At 45.4% G+C, this 21473-nt stretch overlaps 1 protein-coding gene across 1 annotated transcript in view; it reads right to left on the bottom strand.

The window, feature by feature from the left end:
- The window catches only part of C8B (complement C8 beta chain), a 44508-nt gene that overhangs the window by 15720 nt on the left and 7315 nt on the right, over positions 1-21473 (bottom strand). Inside the window, exons 3-8 of the mRNA XM_055403465.2 lie at positions 18658-18799; positions 16557-16698; positions 13051-13183; positions 9374-9571; positions 4000-4240; positions 1957-2085 (exon numbers count right to left, since the gene is read on the bottom strand). Of these exons, the coding sequence (XP_055259440.2) occupies positions 1957-2085; positions 4000-4240; positions 9374-9571; positions 13051-13183; positions 16557-16698; positions 18658-18799 (985 nt within the window). The remainder of the gene's footprint in view (positions 1-1956; positions 2086-3999; positions 4241-9373; positions 9572-13050; positions 13184-16556; positions 16699-18657; positions 18800-21473) is intronic.

The raw sequence follows: 21473 nt of genomic DNA on the forward strand, positions 1-21473 counted from the left end.
TTGAGTTCCTCTTCACATTTTGCCATAAGGGTGGTGTCATCTGCATATCTGAGGTTATTGATATTTCTCCCAGCAATCTTGATTCCAGCTTGTGCTTCTTCCAGCCCAGCATTCCTCATGATGTACTCTGCATATAAGTTAAATAAGCAAGGTGACAATACACAGCCTTGATGTACTCTTTTTCCTATTTGGAACCAGTCTGTTGTTCCATATACAGTTCTGACTGTTGCTTCCTGACCTGCATACACGTTTCTCAAGAGGCAGGTCAGGTGGTCTGGGATTCCCATCTCTTTCAGAATTTTCCACAGTTTATTGTGATCCACACAGTCAAAGGCTTTGACATAGTCAATGAAGCAGAAGATATTAAGAAGAGGTGGCAAGAATACACAGAAGAACTATACAAAAAAGATCTTCACGACCAAGATAGTCACGATAACATGATCACTGACCTAGAGCCAGACATCTTGGAATGTGAAGTCAAGTGGGCCTTAGAAAGCATCACTACGAACAAAGCTAGTGGAGGTGATGGAATTCCAGTTGAGCTATTTCAAATCTTGAAAGATGATGCTGTGAAAGGGCTGCACTCAATATGCCAGCAAATTTGGAAAACTCAGCAGTGGCCACAGGACTGGAAAAGGTCAGTCTTCATTCCAATCCCAAAGAAAGGCAATGCCAAAGAATGCTCAAACTACCGCACAATTGCACTCATCTCACACGCTAGTAAAGTCATGCTCAAAATTCTCCAAGCCAGGCTTCAGCAATATGTGAACCATGAACTTCCAGATGTTCAAGCAGGTTTTAGAAAAGGCAGAGGCACCAGAGATCAAATTGCCAACTCTAAGTCATAGAGGTTAGCAATACATGTAGATAGTAAAACTATCATGAAAGGAAGAATGTGTTTAACATAGACTTCAGGATGGTGTTACCTCCGAAGGGAGGGAGGAGTTTTAACTGATAAGGGTCCCGGGGTACTGGGTAATGCTCTATTCAGCAACTTGGATTGGGGGTTACTTTACAAGTTTTCTTTGAAGAGTGTGTATGTCTTCTGCCTGCCTCCCTATGTGGGATGCATGTTGCAACCCAGCCCCACCAAAATAAACAAACAACAGTATCCACTGCACATCAGTCACAAGAAACTCCTCTAGACCAGCAGTTCATTTTGTTGTTGTTTTATTTTGTTTTGCTTTGGCTGTGGAACTCTTCATTCAAATATGATCACAGAAATAAGGACAAGCTTAGTCTGTAGAGCAGATGAAGGAGAGTAGCTCAGGGTGCAGAAGAGGTCAGGATTAGAGCCTGCTGATCAGCCTCCCTCTCCTACTCTACTTTTGGTGTTGATTCCCAGCTCACCTGTGTGGCCTCCGAGATCTCTGCTCCCAGATTGGCTCTAGCACTCACTCCTAGTCTCACCCGCCATGTGGACTCTGCTACATGACTTGTGGCTTTGCCTGCTTTTCTAGTTTCCATCTTGTCCATCGCTTCAGGTAAGGACTAGCTGCCTCAACTGTACCCCCCACCGCCTCCACCTGGCTCCTACCTCTCCAGCCTAGAGCATCCTACCTCTAGCCAGGCCCACTTCCAGCCCCCAGAGCAAATTTTCATTGTTAGATTGTCTTTTTTCCTGCCTAAAAGCAACCTTGATACTTTACTCCTCAAGTCGCCATTCAAATGATCCCTGTTTCAGGAAGCCAGACGGAGTTTGGTGCTTATCACTGCCCTGTTCTTGATTTTTTAATTGTTTGCCTACTCATGTGAATATCAAGAAGATAGGAAGACCATCTTAATCATTTCTGCATACCAATACATAGTAGGAGGTAGGTAGGTTTTTATTGAATGAATTAGTATTTTAATTGAAATGCCTTGGAATATTCAATCTTTAGCTTAAAAAGTAATGGGTCTGGGCTGCTGGAGAAGGAAGGATGATAAGCAGAGAAGTCACATGCCCTTGCCACTCACCTTTTATCTCATTGAGAATGTCACTGCACGTGGCCACTGATACACCCAGCTTCACGTAGACCACTTCTATGGCGGCGCCGATTTTAAAATCATGTTTAGCACAGGCAAGGACATCCTTAAGAGAGTAATCTGAAGGAAGCAAGAAAAGAGGCTCATGACCTAAAATGGCAATTTGTCTTGGGCTTTTTCCTGCAGTCAATCCCTGACGCCAAACCCTTCCTGGAGGCTCACAGGGACTCAGGTGTAAGTTAACGGGTGGCCAGACTAGGGACAAGAAATGTAGCAGGCAGCTCCTGGCAGCAGGGCAGAGACCCCATTCGAGATCAGCACCAATGTCCCCTTTCAGCCTCTACAAATACTCAGAGGGTTTTTGCTGCTCTCCAAAGACAGGAAGAATGAAATGGCTGGATGGCATCACCGACTCGATGGACATGAGTTTGAGTGAACTCTGGAAGTTGGTGATGGACAGGGATGCCTGGCGTGCTGTGACTCATGGGGTCGCAAAGAGTTGGACACGACTGAGCGACTGAACTGAACTGAAAGACAGGAAGAGCTCAGAGTCACTTTCTAAAAATATGGCTTCTTATCAAGTCCTTAGGCATTGATCCAGTGAATAGACGCTGCTGTGAGCTGTCCTCCCTTCTCTACTCTTTGATGTAGTACAAACAGTTACTTGATCAGTTGAGATAATGTTTATGAAATGTCTGGTATAGTAGTCCCTGGCAAAGAGAAGAACCAATTTCCCTTATTTCGTCTTCATTTCTGGACCATTTCCCATATATTCCTCTCCAATTCTCCCCAAGGCATCTTCCCATCCTGGGCTTGCTGAAGTCTTCCATATGGCTTATGAGCACCTTTCTATAGCATCTGAGGTCAGGAAAAGGAGAGGAGAGCAGTTTTAACACTTGGGATTTCTAGAAACATCGATGTGGATCAGTTTTCCCCAAAGCATGTTCCTTGAAACATGAGTCCCATGATGATATCTCTTATATTTCTTTTTAGAGCAAGAATGACAAGAAACCAGACTTCTGCAGTCAAGTCAGTGTGATAAATGTGGTATCAAAAGTGATGGAGAGGTCACTTGATTTCTGTATGCCTGTGAAACTCTCCAAGTGGGATCTTTTATGTTTCCACAACTTGATCATAGAACCTTTCTGTAGAAAGCAATCAGAGGAATTATGACAAGTACTTTTGAAACCTCTGGTATGGAGGACAGTACCCTTAATCTTGGCAAGAGTGAGGGAGGCCACACTGACCTTAATTTACCTTATATGCCTTTGGTCCTCTTTCAAGTTCACTGGACTATAACCGAAACCTGTCTCTGCCACTGTAACCAGGGTGACCCGGGGCAGGTCACTTAACCTGACAAATGCCGTATTGCAGGAAAGAGTACAGGATTGGGAGGAAGGAATCATATCTTAGGCTTGACATTGATTACAACTAGAAAGACCTGCAATATCTGTATGGAGAATGGATTGTGGAAGGAAAATGGGAGTTGAGTATTAGTTTGGAAGCTCTGATAATCTAAGACATTGCTGCTCGAAGTGTGGTTTAGGAACCAGAAGCACTGGTATCACCTCAAAGCTGATTGAAAGGTGGATGGAGTCATTCTGAGATGCAGATGACTACAGAAGAAACATGTGAAAGTTCTCTTTGAGGGTGTGTTAAGTTTTTGATGGTCAGCAGACATTCAAATGGAGATCTCAAAGAGGCATTTCTGCATGAGCTCTTCGGTACACAGAAGAGATCCAGGATATACAGAGTTGCATGTACATCTGCATGTGTAAAGCATTTAGAGCCAGGAGATTAGATGTTATTGTCTAGAGGGAGTTATGTAGGAAACAGGACTGCCCAGAGAGGGGGCTGGCAGAGGAGGACCACCATCAACACATCGACAAAGGATGAGGAATCTGCAAATGAAACCATGAAAGGAAAGCCAGGGAGGCAGAAGGAAAACTGGGAGCACAACGTGTAACCCCTCCCCCTGTTAACTCAGAGCTCCATGTGCCCCGTCAGAAAAGACATGGTCCTCGGGCGGTGTACCTCCTCTCTCCATCGCCTCTTTGTTCATGATGAGTGTGTACTCATAAATGCCCCCAAGCACGGCCTCTGTGATGTAGTGGGTTCCAAAATCACGGAAGAGATCTCTGTACTCCCCGTAGCTGTATTCCAAGGGCAGCCGCTTGACTCGCTGAAGGAATTCGTGATGCAGCATGAGGTTTCTGGGTTTCAGCTTGTAATGCGCTACTTCAAGGTCAGAGCGCGCGTGCAGGAATTTGCTTTCCTAAATGAAAGACCAACAAGGGAAAAGCAGGCCTTTAAAGTTAGGAATCTGGAACGAGAAGATGAACTTTGCAAATATCATCCGATGTTCTGGCCCGGGGTCATCACTCATGATTCCTTTAGGAGACCTGAGGGAAGATGGCCCCTTTGACAAGCCTTCATTTTTCAGAAATATTCTGATGTCCTTTTCGGCTTGGAAGAGCTTGCTCTCTGCTCATTTCCTTACAGTGGCAAATAAGAAAGGAGAAGGAAGGGAAGCAGCAGCAGACAGGGCAGGCAGCAGCAGGTGCCTGCGTACCATTCTAAAGGGAGACGGGGTGTGCTGACCAGCAAAGGCAACTTCTTGGTTGATGGCTTCTTTTAAAAAGAAGAAGTGTTAGTTGCTCAGTGGTGTCCAACTCATTGAAACTCCATGGACTGTATATAGCCCACCAGGCTCCTCTGTCCATGGAATTCTCCAGGCACAATACTAGAGTGGGTAGCCATTCCATTCTCCAGGGGAGAAGGGAATCTTCCTGACCCAGGTATTGAACCCAAGTCTCCTGCATCACAGGCAGATTCTTTACCACCTGAGCCACCAGGTAAATCTCTTTTAAAGACAAAAAAATGTTTATTCAGGGAGCTATACACTGCACAGCAGAGTGTGGGCCATCTTGGAAGGCAAGAGAAGCCATGGGGAAAACATACTCCACAGACAAAGGATGGGCCATCTCAGAAGGTGAGAGGGGGCAGTTGATGCTTTTTAAACTCTGAAGAAAAGGCACTTAAGAAAGAGTAAAAGCGATGCTTTAGGAAGGCTGGACACTGCAGTGCATGCCAAGGGTCAGCAGACCACAGCCTGCACACAGGATCTGGTATTTGGTTTTGCAATCCAGTTTCATTGCAATGCGGCCATGCCCACATATCTGTTCATGCTGTCACCCTATGCTGGCAGAGCTCTGTGGTTGCTACAGAGACCCTGCAGCCTTGCAAAGCCTGAAATATTTACTCTCTGGCCCTTTACAGAACAAGTTTGGTGACCCCTGGTGTGTGGAAGAGACTGAAAGATGGTGATGCCAGATGAAGGGCAAACATCCAGGGATGTTAACATAACCTGAGGTGAGGCGTTCCTGCGCTGCGGTGAAGGCTGAGGAAAAGGTGAACGAGTAGGAAATGCACATTCCTCCTGAATCTTAAAACTCTCAGCCAGCTTGACCTGTCAGCTCTATAAGTCATGCCACCACCTCTGCTCCCTGCCCTGCTCCCCCACCCGAGTCCTGCCACAGACATCCATGACACCTTCTTCCTCATCTTTCCAACTTTGCAGTCACTAGATGCTCTGTTCATGGTCTTTCTAAATATTTTAGGTTTTCTCTCCTCCTTGGGTTATGACAAAAGCTTTCCCACTGATTTCCCTTCTGCCTCTAGCTGCTCACAGTGCTCCAATCAGAGTTGATGTCCTAAAACTGTTAATACCATTAAATGCCACTCTGGGCTTAAAACAAAACCCAGCATTGGCCTCTCCATTGCCCAAGAATAAAATCAACCCCATTAATCTGAATGTAAGAATGTCATGCTCTATCCCCCAAAGGCCTCCTGGCTTCAACTTTTACAACCATGAAACGCACCCTCCACCATACTGTACTTTTCTCTAACACCTACATCGTACCTCAATATCTGTCTAACATCTTACTCTTCCCCACATCTGTCATTCTTTCTCATAATATAATTTCGCACACGTTCCTTCTGCCAGACATGCTCTTCCCTCTCTTTTCTGCTTGGCACACACCTTCTCATATTTAACATTTCTGCTTAGCTGTGCTTTCTATGTGATGGCACCCTTGCATTTCCCTGACACTCCACCTCCCAGGACTGCACTGCACGTTGCTTACATTTCCTTTATAGAATAAACCATGCTGTATTGGGCTTTCCTGGTGGCTCAATGGTAAAGAATCCACCAGCAACGCAGGAGCCACAGGAGACACAGTTTCAATCCCTGGGTCGGGAAGATCCCCTGAAGGAGGGCATGGCAACCCACTGCAGTATTCTTGCCTGAAGAATATCATGAACAGAGGAGCCTGGTGGGCTACAGTCCATGGAACTGCAGAGAGTCAGACACAACTGAAGCGACTTAGCACACACACACACATGCTGTATTACAACTGATGTCAAAATCAGGACTGTTATCTGCATACACGTTTGCTGCTCCTACTAGACTGTGAACTTGGAGGCAAGAACTGTGTTCTACTTGTCTCTAGGTTCCAAGTATCTAGATTAGTACCTAGCATGAGGTAACATTATATAACTGGCTGTTTAAATCAGGGAGCTGGGAGGGAAGGGGAGAGATACGCAGAGAGAAAAGGAGACAAGGATGGTACCCCTCTCTTTCCCTCCTAACAAGACAAGTTCCTTTATATTAGTCCTGTCCTTCATCACTATATTTTAGTCTTGAGCACTTACCAAGTGCCATCCTGAACCTAAAGATGAAAGAAACAGCCTCTGTGCCTGAGCTGCTCACAGCCAAGAAGATGAAGAAAACCAACCAGAGACGATTCCAGTCTAATTCATGTTTATGGCTCGTTTTCTGCTGGCTGGTAATTTGGCAGCAGAACTTAAGCCCCTCGCCACTCCTCTTTTCTCACATAAATCACTGTAGACTTTTAATTTCCTCCATGTTCCTCTCAGATTAGTTTTCTACAACATCACGCCCATGCGGCAAACTCTCAGTGACCAGGGAATAAATGCACCTGGTCCTTTCTAGAATCCAAGGTTTTCCAAGCCCTCCTGTCACCTTACTTCCCATTCCAACTGCTCCCCTTCCATTAAGTCAGGGGCTTTGACCTTCACCTTATAGGCAATAGGAAACAGGTGTTATGATCAGGTTAGTATCAGAAAAGCATTTTTCTGGCAGCACATACATTTGAAGAGGCAGATTGAAAGACAGGAGTCTAATTAGGAGGGCTGGAGCCAGAGGTGAAAGGGCCTAGGCTAGTGAAGATGTAATCAGAGTTTGATTAAGAGATATCAAATAGCCGTAACTTCAGTCGGTAAAGAATCCACCTGCAATGTAGAAGACCCAGGTTTGATTCCTGGGTCCGAATGATCCCCTGGAGAAGGAAACGGCAACCCACTCTAGCACTCTTGCTTGGGAAATCCCATGGACAGAGGAGTCTGGTGGGCTACAGTCCATGGGGTCACAAGAGTGTCTGACATGACTAAAGACTCATGTCTTTAGCGACTAAAGATTAACTGACCATGACTTAGACATGGAAACAACCTAATGTCCATCAGCAGGTAAATGGACAGAGAAGATGTGGTACATACACACAGTGGAATGCTACTCGGCCATAAAGAGAATGAAATAATGCCATCTGCAACAACATGGTTGAACCTAGAGACTCATACAAAGTGAATTGAGTCAAACAGAGAAAGGCAAATACCACATAATATCACTTACATGTGAAATTTAATATATATATGTATTAGGACTGAACCACTTTTTTGTAGAGCAGAAATTAATACAACATTGTAAATCAACTGCTGCTAAGTCACTTCAGTCGTGTCCGACTCTGTGCGACCCCATAGACGGAAGCCCACCAGGCTCCCCCGTCCCTGGGATTCTCCAGGCAAGATCACTGGAGTGGGTTGCCATTTCCTTCTCCAATGTGTGAAAGTGAAAAGTGAAAGTGAAGTCGCTCAGTCGTGTCCGACCCTTAGCGACCCCACGGACTGCAGCCCACCAGGCTCCTCCATCCATGGGATTTTCTAGGCAAGAGCACTGGAGTGGCGTGCCATTGCCTTCTCCGGTAAATCAACTAGAGTTCGATAAAAAAATGAAGAAATACTGATGAGTGAAAGATCTGGTGGCCAACACAGGTGGGCTTCCCAGGTGGCGCTAGTGGTAAAGAACCTGCCTGTTAATGCAAGAGACATAGAGGCATGGGTTCAATCCCTGGATCAGAAAGATCTCCTGGTGGAGGATTTGGCAACCCACTCCAGTATTCTTGCCTGGAGAATCCCATGGACAGAGGAGGCTGGCGGGCTACAATCCATAGAATCGCAAAGAGTCAGACACCACTGAAACAGCTTAGCAGAAGCCACAAGCTACATGTGGGAATAAAGAGAAAAGAAAACCAAATATGACTCAGATATTCTTAGCCTGGAAGGGCAGAAGGAAAAGAATGCTATTTAACATAGAGAGCTTGGGAAGAGGAACTTGCTTTGGAGTGTCCACAAGGCATCTAGGTGATACCTAGAAGAGTGGGTGGTGCAGGTCTGAGCTTCCCAGAAAGGGCGGAAGTGGTGGCGAAGGCTCATGCTTGCCCTGGTAGAGGAGCAGGGTGAGTAGAAAAGGACACTTGGGGTGGGTGGCTATAGAGGAAGAAGAAAAGATGACCAAACATCAAATAGAGAACAAGTGGGGCTGTTAGCAACCAGGAAGAAAACTAACTGATAAGGAGCAGAAAGCAACCATGAGAAACAGGAATGTGACTCCATGAACAGCTCCAAGAATTTGGAGATGAGGTCTTAGATAACATTATGGAAAGGAATTTCAGCTGAAGGTTTAGAACAGAAGTCAAGTCGCTGGGAGTCGAGAAGTCTCCAGAAATAATTTAGTTTTGGCAAAACTATGCTCCTTAGTTTAATAAAAACCAAGTGAAAAGTTTATTAGTAAATAAGAGTACAAAAAAAAAGAAAAGGAAATGAGAGTACACAGAGAACTGTATTTAATATCCTATGATAAACCATAATGGAAAAGCATGTATATGTATGGTATGTATAACTGAATCACTTTGCTGCAACAGAAATTAGCACATTGTGAATCAACTATACTTCAATAAAAATATTAAAACTGAAAAAAATAACACAACACTGTAAATCAACTATTCTCCAATAAAATTAAAACAATTTAAAAATAAATAAAAACAACACCGTACTAAAAAAAGTAGAATAAATAATTATAGAAGGCCACCACTGGCTGGTCTTTCTGAAAAGTAAAGTTAATGTAAGACCAAGGTATTTTTCGTGAAAAGCTTTTCAATGTAACAAATATAATTGGTTGTCAGGACTAATACCAATACAGTATACAGACATCCATGGATATGAAAATTCAAATGAATACATAGGAATGGAAAAGCAAGCAAAGGGTACCTACCGTATGAGAGAATCGTTTGATCCTGCTAATAAAATGTTGGCCAATATTACTCGTGCTGCTATAGCCAAGTTCAAATATTCCAGGAATTTTCAAACCCAAGGTGAAACTAGACTTGCTAATTGCCGTCCCTGTGACATTATGTTCGAAATCTGAGTATGATTCATATTCTGTCAACGTAAATTCATATTTGCCTTGGGTCTGAAGGAAGAAGAAGACAAATGTTCCGTACGTCATTTGACTCACATCAGTTCAATTCCAATCAACAGACACACACTGTACTCTTACTATACTGCAGATACTAGACTAAGTACAGTGGATGCAAAAATCTCAGAGGCACCCGTGTCTCCACCCCCAGGGCTCTTGGTCCAGCAGGAGAAACAGATGTGCCCAACAGGGTGAGCTGACACTCAGAGGTGGGTGCTTGATTCGGGTTTCAATGGGCAGAAATGTAGAACATTTTTTTTTAATTATTTTACAATATTATATTGGTTGGTTTTGCCATACATTGACATGAATTCATCCCGGGTTTACATAAGTTCCCCTTCCTGAACCCCCCTCCCACCTCCCTCCTCCCTTTATCCTCCCTCTGGGTCATCCCCACATGGCAGCCCCGAGCATCCTATAACATGAATTTTAGGCTATGGACTTGGATGCAGGCAGCAATGTGAAGGTAGGAGAGGGCAGGGTGGGGCCAGAAACTGCAGGGGGTTGAAATTGCAAGTGTGGTTGTACCAGAAGATACAAGAGTGAGGGGAAGGCAGAGGGTCCATGAGAGAGTGGGCTGGCATCCAGATACTGGGGCTTTCGGATGACTTGCTGAAATGTGGACTTACTCCAAGGATGAGAGGAAGAAAGGCAACAGAGGAAGCTGGCCGAGCACCAGGAAATTCATGACAGGACAGAATAGCAATTGGGTTGGAAGGGATGGATTTGGGGTCAGAAAGACAAACCAGTGCAGAGGAGGAGCTCCGTGACAGCTCATGAGGGGCTGGTGAAAGGTCTTGGGATGGAGTATGGGGGTGGGGAGATGCAGGGACAGAACAGAAGCCTTTATGAACTTAGAGGAGCTGTTTGCTCGAAAACTGGTGCTCATGGTGCTGTGACAGGGAAATATCTAGGGCACTGCCTCGGTGGCCCCCAAGTGACCAGCCCCAAATTATCTCCATCCCCGTCCCACTGGCTTCTGGATGCTCGCAGTCCCCCATAACACCTCAGTTTCCGAGGAAGAAAAGCAGACGTGATTCCAAACATGGCCTGGAGTGAGACGCCCAAGGTGGGGTACACATTTTCTCACTGCGTGACCCTGGACGTCGGGCCTAACCTCCCTGTGCCTCAGTTTCTTCCTGTGTAAAATGGAGACAGTAACAGTTCATGCCTGTGGGTCTTGTTCTGAGGGTTGAGTATACGTGGGTAAAACACCGTGCAGTGTCTGCCACAGTGCTCCAGAAACAGCTACAGAGGGAGGAGACTCCGAGATACAAATCCTGCCTGGGTCACCAGGAGGAGGAGAAACGTCTGCTCTGAGATTCTCCTTTGAAAGTGGAGGCCATGTATGGCACAACCAATACAATACGGTAAAGTAATTAGCCTCAAATTAAAACAAATAAATTTATATTAAAAAATAGAGATACAAAAAAAAAAAAAGTGGAGGCCAGAGGGATGGTGCTGGTCAACCCGGGGGAGGGTGTATTTGTCCCAAGACTCATTTTATAATTTTTAGCCAATAACTGTGTGGGGGTGTGGAGGAGACCAGGAAGGAAGAGAAAGGAGAGATAGCAGCTTAACATTCAGGACTATACCATTTTATCTCATTTAAAAATTTTTATTTATTTATTTATGTATTTATTTGGCAGCATCAAGTCTTAGTTGCAGCTTGTGGGGTCTAGCTCCTTGACCAGGGATTGAACCCAGGCCTTCTACATCGGAAATGCAGAGTCTTAGCCATTAGACCACTAGGGAAATCCTGCTGCTGCTGCTGCTAAGTCTCTTCAGTAGTGTCCGACTCTGTGCGATCCCATAGACGGCAGCCCACCAGGCTCCCCCGTCCCTGGGATTCTCCAGGCAAGAACACTGGAGTGGGTTGCCATTTCCTTCTCCAATGTGTGAAAGTGAAAAGGGAAAGTGAAGTCGCTCAATCATCAGCAATCCCATGGACTGCAGCCCACCAGGCTCCCCCGTCCATGGGATTTTCCAGGCAAGAGTACTGGAGTGGGTTGCCATTGCCTTAGGACTGCACAATTTTAGACATGAAAACTACCAACCTGGTCATCCAGTCCAGTCCTCTCATTTTACAGATGAGGAAACAGGTCGAGAACAGAGCAGGAATTTAGCCTAAAGAACAACGGGGTCCTGGGGTACAGACAGGCCTGGCACCCAGATCTTCCCCCTCTGTCTTATGTGTGTATTATGCAGTGACATAGTCTACTCTGAACCCCACTCCCTGTGAGATTGCTTTTAAGTCTCTGTGTTAATAACACAGGCTTATCTTGGCAGAACATTTTATAACTTATAGAAATGCTTAGAACATAGAATGCCTTTTAAAAGGCAAGGACATGATAATAACGGAAGTTGATTCCTGTTGTCTGGCTGTCTCTGGATGCTAGGATTCCTGCATGCCTGTCGTGATGTCTCTAGTATCACCAGGCATCTGGGATATCTATATCTTTGCCACTCAACTGACTACATTCATTCAAATCATTGACTGACCAGAGATTCCAGTCACGAGGTTAAGTTGCTTGGGTCACTTCCTACCCCACTGATATAATTCTTCGGGGCTTCCCTGGTGGCTCAGATGGTAAAGAATCCACCTGCAATACAGGAGACCCAGGTTCGATCCCTGGGTCAGAAGTTCCCCTGAAGAAGGGAATGACAACCCACTCCAGTATTCTTGCCTGGAGAATTCCATGGACAGAGGACCCTGGCAGGGCACAACTGAGCGACTTACACACACACACACACAGACACACACAGACACACACACAGACACAGACACACAGACACACACATGTCTGGATGAACTCTGGAAGTCTAGCTAGCAAGTCCTAGCTGTGATACCAATGTTTATATACGAAAGTCTATGAAATCTTTCAAAGGCAAAATGAAGGACCTACAGTGTCTGTATTTGCTTTTGATCCAAATGTGAAACTGAAGCTACCAGTTATAAATAAGAAAACAAAAATATCCTTTTTTCATTAAAAAAAAAAAAAAGTTAACACTTCCTGAGACTCACATTTAAGCCATGTGTTGTGTGTGTGCTAAGCATTTACACTCACTTATCCCCTCTGTGCTGGTAAAACCTTTAAAATCCCAATTTAAAGATAGGAAAATGGAGGCTCAGAGTATATACGATAATGCAGATGGTAAGTTGCAAAGACATCTATGACACTCTACACGCTAAGCTGCGCTTGTCTCTTTATGGCCGTTTTTGTTATTGTCGGTATAATTTTGCTGCTACATATCTGCACTGCCTCTACTATACATCGTAGGTTGACCTCACTGCTGTGTCTGGAGGAAGCAACCACCCATTTTACATATGAAGAACTGAAGCTCAGAGAGAAAATGCAATGCATCTGAGCTGGCCCAGCAGGGGGCTGCTGACCGGGTCCGTACCCGTGCTTCTGGCTCCTCTGCCAGTGTCCCTGCCATGGCCCTGTAGTGGCTTCCTGACTGGCACATACCTGTGGAGTGAAGTTTTCCACATTGTACGGCTTCCGAAACCTCGTGTTGAGTATGTAATGGGGGGAGCACACACCAGCATAATACCTGTGATCTAGGACTGGGCCCTCCAAGTTGTTTGTGAACAAGTTAATCCTGCAGGGAAGAGGTGGAAAAGGGGGTGAGGTGAGGATATAATCCCAACTGGTGGACCTACTAAAGGACACCCAAATTCCTGGGCACAGCACACATGGCCCTCAATATCTGTTGAGGCTTTATTCCCTGCCACTCCCAGCCACAACCACAAAGCCAGTCCCCCACTACATGGAGGTGTTCTCCCTCCAGTCTGTTTTGCTCCCTCTCTTCTTGGTAAGGGCTGTTCCCTATGCCTAAACACCCTTCCAGCCACTCATCACTTGCTTAGATGCTCAGCTGTGTCGCACTCTTTGTGACCCCATGGACTGCAGACCACCAGTCTCCTCTGACCATGGGATTTATTGGGCAAGAATACTGGAGTAGGTTGCCATGCCCTCCACCAGGAGATCTTCCTGACGCAGGGATCGAACCTGATTCTCCCTGCATTGGCAAGAGGATTCTTTACTGCTGAGCCACCAGGGAAGCCATACTCACTGCTTTATCTCTTACTTGTCTTTCTAGACTAAGTTCTTTTGTTGCCTGTGGTGGAAAGCGTTTGCTGACACTTGTACTAAGTTGCATTCAGTTCAGTTCAGTTCAGTCGCTCAATCGTGTCCGACTCTTTGGGACCCCATGAATCACAGTACACCAGGCCTCCCTGTCCATCACCAACTACTGGAGTTCACTCAAACTCATGTCCATCGAGTCGGTGATGCCATCCAGCCATCTCATTCCCTGTCGCCCCCTTCTCCTCCTGCCCCCAGTCCCTCCCAGCATCAGAGTCCTTTCCAGTGAGTTAACTCTTCGCATGAGGTGGCCAAAGTATTGGAGTTCCAGCTTTAGCATTAGTCCTTCCAATGAACACCCAGGACTGATCTCCTCTAGAATGGACTGGTTGGATCTCCTTGCAGTTCAAGGGACTCTCAAGAGTCTTCTCCAACACCACAGTTCAAAAGCATCGATTCTTCGGCAATCAGCTTTCTTCACAGTCCAACTCTCACATCCATACATGACCACAGGAAAAACCATAGCCTTGACTAGAGGGACTTTTGTTGGCAAAGTAATGTCTCTGCTTTTTAATATGCTATCTAGGTTGGTCATAACTTTCCTTCCAAGGTCCCATGCTTGCCCCATTCACGCATTTATTGTTCTGCACATACTCACCTTACAAGAATGGTCTACATGGGAGGTGAGAACACAGACTCTAGAGTCAATGCACTGGCATTCACGAGTTATGTAACCTCAGGCATACCAGTTAGCCTCTGTACCTAGGTCTCCTTATCTATAAAGTGAGAACAAAGAAACTCCTATCTCTTGGAGTGCCTGTGAGGATTACATGTATCCATATCTACTAAGTGCTTAGAACATGGCTTAGTCTGCAATAAAGGCTTATTATTATTTACGTGTCTGTCATCTCCCCAAGATTCTGTGCTCCTTAGAGATGGTGGTTTTCCTTTTAATTTCTGTATGCCTCCCATCACAAGACACTAAATTAATTCCAATTTACTGAGTTTCTAACTGGAAACAGGCACAGTCATGGATGGCTCAGGACATCACCTTATGTAGTGTCCCCAAAGCCCTGAGTAGTAGATGTCATTATGTCCATTTAGAAAGGATGAAAATCTCATCGCTACCTCAACATTATTATTTCTCACCACCTCCTAAGGCAAGCCTCTGTTTCCTGACCTGCTTTGACTATGACTGACAGCTCCATTTCTTTTGTTAAAAGGAGTTCTGTCTCCTTTCAGCTTCTGCCTATTGGTCTGCTCTGCTCCTACCATAACCATTTCAGGCTGTCTTTCCTGTGATAGGGTTTCATGTAGCATAATAATATACATTCATTTATTTTCTTTAATACCATAATAATCAATTACACATGTTGGTTCAATGAATCCATAGGTATTATTACTATACCCCTTTAACAGATGAAAAAAGTAAGACACAGAGAGGGCAACTGACCTGCCCAGCAGCTGGTGGGGCCAGGACTCAAAGTCTGAGCATCTAAGTCTAGTCAAGAGCAGAGTCTGCTTTCTTCCCACCACATATTTTGCCCCTCATGTGTTAGCTTATTACCATGGCTGCTGCTGCTGCTGCCAAGTCACTCCAGTCGTGTCCGACTCCGTGCGACCCCATAGACGGAAGCCCACCATGCTCCCCCCGTCCCTGGGATTCTCCAGGCAAGAACACTGGAGTGGGTTGCCATTTCCTTCTCCAATGTGTGAAAGTGAAAAGTGAAAGTGAAGTCGCTCAGTCGTGTCCGACCCCTAGCAACCCCATGGACTGCAGCCTACCAGGCTCCTCCATCCATGGGATTTTCTAGGCAATAGTACTGGAGTGGCTTGCCATTGCCTTCTCCGTATTACCATGGCATTAGCTCATTTATCCCTCACAGACCTGAAAAGAAGGGTATGACTGACTTCTGTCTACAAATGACAAACCTAAAGCACAAAAGCCATCCTTCTGCCCCTCTTGCAGGGTCCAGTTGGCTTTTGCTGCTGGCTCTGTACGTCCACTCTGTCACCCTCTTTGACCTGTGACCCCCCAGGAGCTCTAACTTCCCAGACAGACCTCAGTTTCCTCATCAAGGAGATGGGGCTTATCATCACTAGTGTCTAAGGTGGTCCTGGGAGGAGGTCTTCCCCACATGAGGAGGCTGTGTCTCTAACAGCAACCTTTCAGGATAGAGACCTGATGTTTGCTTAGGAAGAAGGAGAATGCCATCCAGGGCCTCTCTGCTTCCCACACTGCATCACATATGCTGATTGGTGAGGGGAGGCCCTGACTTTTCCTCTGGAGGCTTAGAGGCTGCACAGCGCAGCAGGAAAGGAGGCTGAGTGCCAGGCCAGTCAGCCCCTTTTGATCCCTCACCTCCCCAGAGGATTTAACCAACTGAGAGCCCCCAGACTAACTGCATACAGACTGCCAGCAGAGCCATGCTAGAAATGCACTCCTGCACTGGCCAGTCATTTAGTGGCCTCTGCTCTGAGCCAGCCTCTCAGCTGAGGCCTCGGGATAGAGAAACAGATAAAGCTCCCTGGCAGTTGTCAATAGCGTTCAAGGGTAAGGCTTAGAAAGTACCTGACATGGTCACAGAGCAGGCATCAAATAACCCTTACCCCAGCCCTCGTGTGGAGCCGCCATGGCCCCCCCCCCCCAACAGCTCTCTCCTCAGTCACCCTCCCTGCAGCCACATCTGGTCCATCTGGCCATGGCACGTGCTCCCAGAGCCTCCAGGTCTGTCATCAGGAAGCAGCTGCGAGCATCTGCTCACACACCAGCCTTTTTCAGAAAGGAACAGAGGAGCCACTCTGTCTACTGCTCCCTCCCTCTCTCTCCTCTAGGTCACATTTACTGTATGTTCTTCCCGCTCCACAACAGAAAGAAGGTAACTTACCCACTGGCCAGGCTGCCAATGGCCCAGTATTGCTCCATTTCCTGCTGACATTTTTTATAAATCTTTCTACAGTTCGCCTCATCTGACTGGTCTCCACAGTCATTGTCCCCGTTGCAAAGAAGTCTTCGGTTTATGCACCTCCCTGGGAAGGAGAAATGGGGTTACCCACAGGTCGAGGCCAGGAAGCGGGGGGAGTTCACATGGTTTGAGACGCACCGGGACCCAGATTCTCGGCTGCAACTTTAATGCTCTGTTTGCATTAGTCCTCATGTACTGGGGGTGAGTGGTCATGGAATTCACCGTTTATTCCCTGCCAGAAGCCAGTGTTGTATTTCTGAATGTTCTTGAGGGCAGACTTGCTAGGTAGACCGGAAGGAAGGCTGGACTCCTCTGCTTGGGACTGGAGAGAGGCAGTGGGTTTGGAAGGTCCTGCAATAGTACCAGCTGTGGCACCTTCTGTGTGTTTCCCGACTCCCTGTCTCAATGTACTCATCTATAAAGTAGAGATGCCATCATACCTACCCCCAAAGGTCGCTGGGGATTCAAATAAATGAAACAGTACCAAATCATGGTAAGAGCTGGATATGTGTTGTTGTTACTATTATTAGTGCTTTGATGGTCCAAATGCACACTGCTGATAAATACTGGCAGGAGGATTGGAACCTATAACTTTTATCACAAACTCGACCCATTAAACGGCACTGCCTTCAACATCAGAGCCACTCAGACTAGTAGATATTAAAAATAGTTAGACTGTATATTTAAAGTTACTTGAGGCACCTCCACTTCCTTGAAACTCTTTTCCCCATTGACGTGACTTCCTTTCTTATTTGCATATCTTTTGGGAATAAAGCCCATAAAACAGGTGGCCATTTTTACTTAAGCATGTCTGTTCATTTTAAACCAATGTTCTTTGGGTATTAAAGCCAGAAGAGTAACAATCTGGTCTTCAAATGTTTGTTACAAAGCATTTAAACTAAAGCTGGCCTGAAGAGCCATTATTGGCTTTGGTCAGAATCATGGAACACCAGTCATAATGAGTCCATGGACACACATAAACATCTTTCAGATTTACTGGATGGAGCTTTGCATTTGCAATAATGCCTAGAAATCGCTCTAAGAATCCCTAGTTCTTTCTGGAAAGATACTAAGCACAGTTCACAAAGTTGTGGCAAATGTAGAGAGTTGTAACTTGCATCTAGGTAATCTGGTCAAAATACTCTAATTTTTGCTGGAGTCTTCGAGAAAAAGTCAGGTTTGTCTGAATTAGTTAAAGGAATTAATTGAAAAGAAAGTGTTTACTGAGTTCTGCAGCTCATGATAATTCATTTGTGTGCTCTTTCCTTCCTTCTCTCTGTCTGCCCATCCATCAGTCCTTCGTTTTTTCCTTCCTTCTTTGAATAAAAAAAATGTTTCAAAGACTATCTCATGCATTAAGGGTTATGCTAAACTTGGTGATACAGAAATGCAGGGACTATCTCACCAAAGTTTTCAGTGATAAATGATGCTACCATCCTTTTGAACTGTTGCAGAGAGTGTGGCTACATTGTATTTAGCCCCAAACCTCTGAGAAAGCCAGCAGAGCTCATGGTCTGCAAGGACCTCTCATACCCACTGTGTTCCTTGATGCTTACAGCAAACTTATAAGGTATTAAAATTACTTCTGACTTTCTGTGTAGACAACCAACATGAAGAAAGGTTCAAATGACTTCTTCTAAATTACAAAGTCAAAATAAAATTTGACTTTGGATTTCTGATTCCAGCACACAGAATTTTGGTGTCCTTAATGTCAGTGAATGTAATTTGAATTTCCAAATTCCTAATTGTATCTCCTCCACTTCCCTCCTCAGTGATTGTTGGCGAGTAACTTTGCCAAGCCTCAATTTTTCAATTAGTAAAATGGGGGTAATATTAACAGCTACACGGTAGGGTTGTTTTTATGAAATAATATGTGTAAAAAGAGGTCAAGGAGGACAAGGAGGCCTCCTGGCCTGACACATGACTTTGATCTTGAGCACTAGGCAATAGCCAGTGCTCCCATCATCACATGCCATCACCTCGCTTGATACCCACCCCCTCCCACTCCTGTGTCCCTTTATACCTGTCTGTGCACACACAAAGCCTTCACATCGCACTTGACTTCTGCATGGTCTGTTGGATACACAGTCTTCAACTTCCTTGTCAGAGAAGTTGCATGGTTCCCCATGGAACTGAGAGGGCCGGATCAAGTAGGCATGTCTGTACTATAGCAGAGAAGGGCAAGGTGAGACAAAGCCAGAGCCTCAGGGACATGGGGAGCAGAGGGTACACTTAAAGATCTATATTGCCTTTGGCTATTTGCCTGTTTCAAATAGCCTGGGAACTCTCTGAGGGCAGGGACTTTATCTTCAATCTCTGTACCAGTGATCAATACAGGTTTGTGGGGAAAGCATGGACTTTCAAGTCAAAGGTAGTAAGTGAATTGATGGGGCCAGTTCAGTCTTTCAGCTTGATTAATCCAATGGGTTGATTCAAATATTCTCATTTACTAAGTAGCTTAAAATGCAGAAGTATCCACTTTGGAGCCACTGACTCTGTTACTTTCTAGTTATGTGATACTGGGTAAGTTACTTAAGCACTGTGATCTCAACTTACTAATCTGTAAAACGGGGATAATTATGTACAGCTATGTAGTTTCAATTATATACGAAATCTCATTATGTTGTCTGGTACAGAGTAGGCATTCAATTTCTTCTGCTTACTTTTCTTTTGAATTATTCATAAGTTTAACAGTAAATATTTCTCTGTCTCTACTTTCCTGTTTGCTTATTCCAGAAACATTGACTAGATTTCCAAAATATTGATTCAGCTACACAATGCTGAAAAAACGTGGGTGTTTTTTATGCTTGTTTGTATTTGATCATAATCATGTCCTCTGGACTGTCCTCAAGGAGGTCACAGCTGGTGGTGGTGGTGGACACGATGAGAAACACAAGGCAGTGACAACACATTGAGAGGGGCGCCTTGACAGGGCCAGAACAGAGTGCTCCGTAAACACAGAGGGGAATCCTCAGTGCAGACTTAGGAGATGGAGAAGCGACATCTAAGCTGAGCCCCAAAGGGTGAGTAGACATGTCAGGCAAACATGGAATGCTGGCATGAGGAGGGGAGGGAAGGGCAATCCGGATGGAGGGAATTGCTGTGCCAAACCTGAGAGGCTAGAGAGTATGTGCCTTATTCCAGGAAACAAGAAATCCATCATGGCTGGAAAGAAGTGTTAAAGAAAGTGATAAGAGACGGAGGGACATGGAGCCAGGAGCAGCTAAGGCAGGCCCTCCTGGGCCCTAATGAGGTTGGATTTAGTACTTCTTCATGGTAAAATGGGAAACCACTGCAGGGGGAGGAAATGATCAGATGTGGGTGACTTCCAAATGCTGGCTGCAGTCAAGATTTTGGTGCTACCAAAGGGAGCAGACCTGACAGCAGTCCCTCTGAAGACTGACACATTAACCAGCCACAGTTATTATGTGCATGGTATCTGGAAATCTAAAAAAGAAATATAGACAACCATCCACCTCTGCTCCTTTGCATTTCTAGAGTGTCTTTCTTCCTAGAAGGCAGAGGCTAGCAGGACAGGGATAAGGTCTGCAAAGAAGATACTAGAAGACTAGTACCAGGCACCAGAGACAAAATGGGTTTGAAGACTGTGGAGATGATAAAGGAAAGACATCTCTCAATCCCTGCTGAAAGAAATGATGATGAACTCCCAGCCGCTGACCCTGCAGACATGATGTCCAACTGAGGGAACATGCATAGCAAAGTCTGAGTGTAGAGCTCTGACTGGATGAGTGGATGGATGGATGGCTCACACTGGGTCTTCCTGGTTTATGGTGCAGATGAAGCAATTATCCAAATAATTGGATCAATGTTAATCACGTCAGCAATAAAGCCCACTTTGGGAACTGAATGTATCTCCTTGGCTCTCCACATTGATCCAATTAAGTGTGTAATTGTCCTGGGCCTATTCCGCAGCCTCTTTAGGGTCTTAGCTCATGGCTGCTTTGGTTTCCCAAGGAGCTGGGGAAAGTGAGAACCGTTCTCTATTCTCTGACAAGTGTGCTGTTCTTAGACCTGGATCCTGCATCAGCCTTCCTGTGACAAGAAAGCTCAAAGAACAAATACCACAGAGACTCTGTGTTTTGACTGTTGAACTGGCTAGACAGGAAGGATGCTGATGGCTCAAGTTCAAGATCTGTCTTTACTACTAAGTGAACCCAAGAATTCACTCACCTGCTCTGGGTCACTGTTGATCTATCTGCCTAACAGAAAGGGTAACAATTATCCTCCGTTACAGAGATTTCAGGAAATGTAACGAGATCAAACACATTTTTAGGGAGCACCTCAAACATGTTAAACACTGGCCTATACACCAAAGACACAGAATTGAGTAAGTTTTTAAGTCCTTGCAGTTTCATGGAAAGTAAATGATGAGCGCTAGGACACAGCAGGAAGAAGTAGCTGTTGCAGTTCATAAAGGAGTGTCTGGCTAAGGGCAAGGGGTGCTGAGAACTCAAGGAAGGCTTCTCAAAAGAGGCGGCCCCTAAGCAAAGTTTCAAATCACGAGTAGGTGTTAGACAGTGAAGGAAGTGGGAAGGACATTTCAGCCTGAGAACAGAGTATGAAATGGCCAGAAGAACACATGTGTTCTATGGGCTGGCATGGGGGATGTTCTGTGAGGATGTGGGCTTGGTCTATCTAAGGTGTGGGGGACCTTGAACACCATGAGTCTGGACTTGATCCTAAGGGCCATGCATAGACTTTGGATGTTCAAGCTGGGGAAAGACCAGGCAGACTTTCATTTTCAATGGCTCCCCTGGCTGCCCCATGAAAGATGGATTGAAAGAATAAGGCTGGAGGAAGGAAGTCTAATTAGGAAGC

The sequence above is a fragment of the Moschus berezovskii genome, chromosome 4, assembly GCF_049115385.1.
Source record: "Moschus berezovskii isolate FMDL1 chromosome 4, NW_MosBer_1.0, whole genome shotgun sequence".
Classification (NCBI taxonomy): domain Eukaryota; kingdom Metazoa; phylum Chordata; class Mammalia; order Artiodactyla; family Moschidae; genus Moschus; species Moschus berezovskii.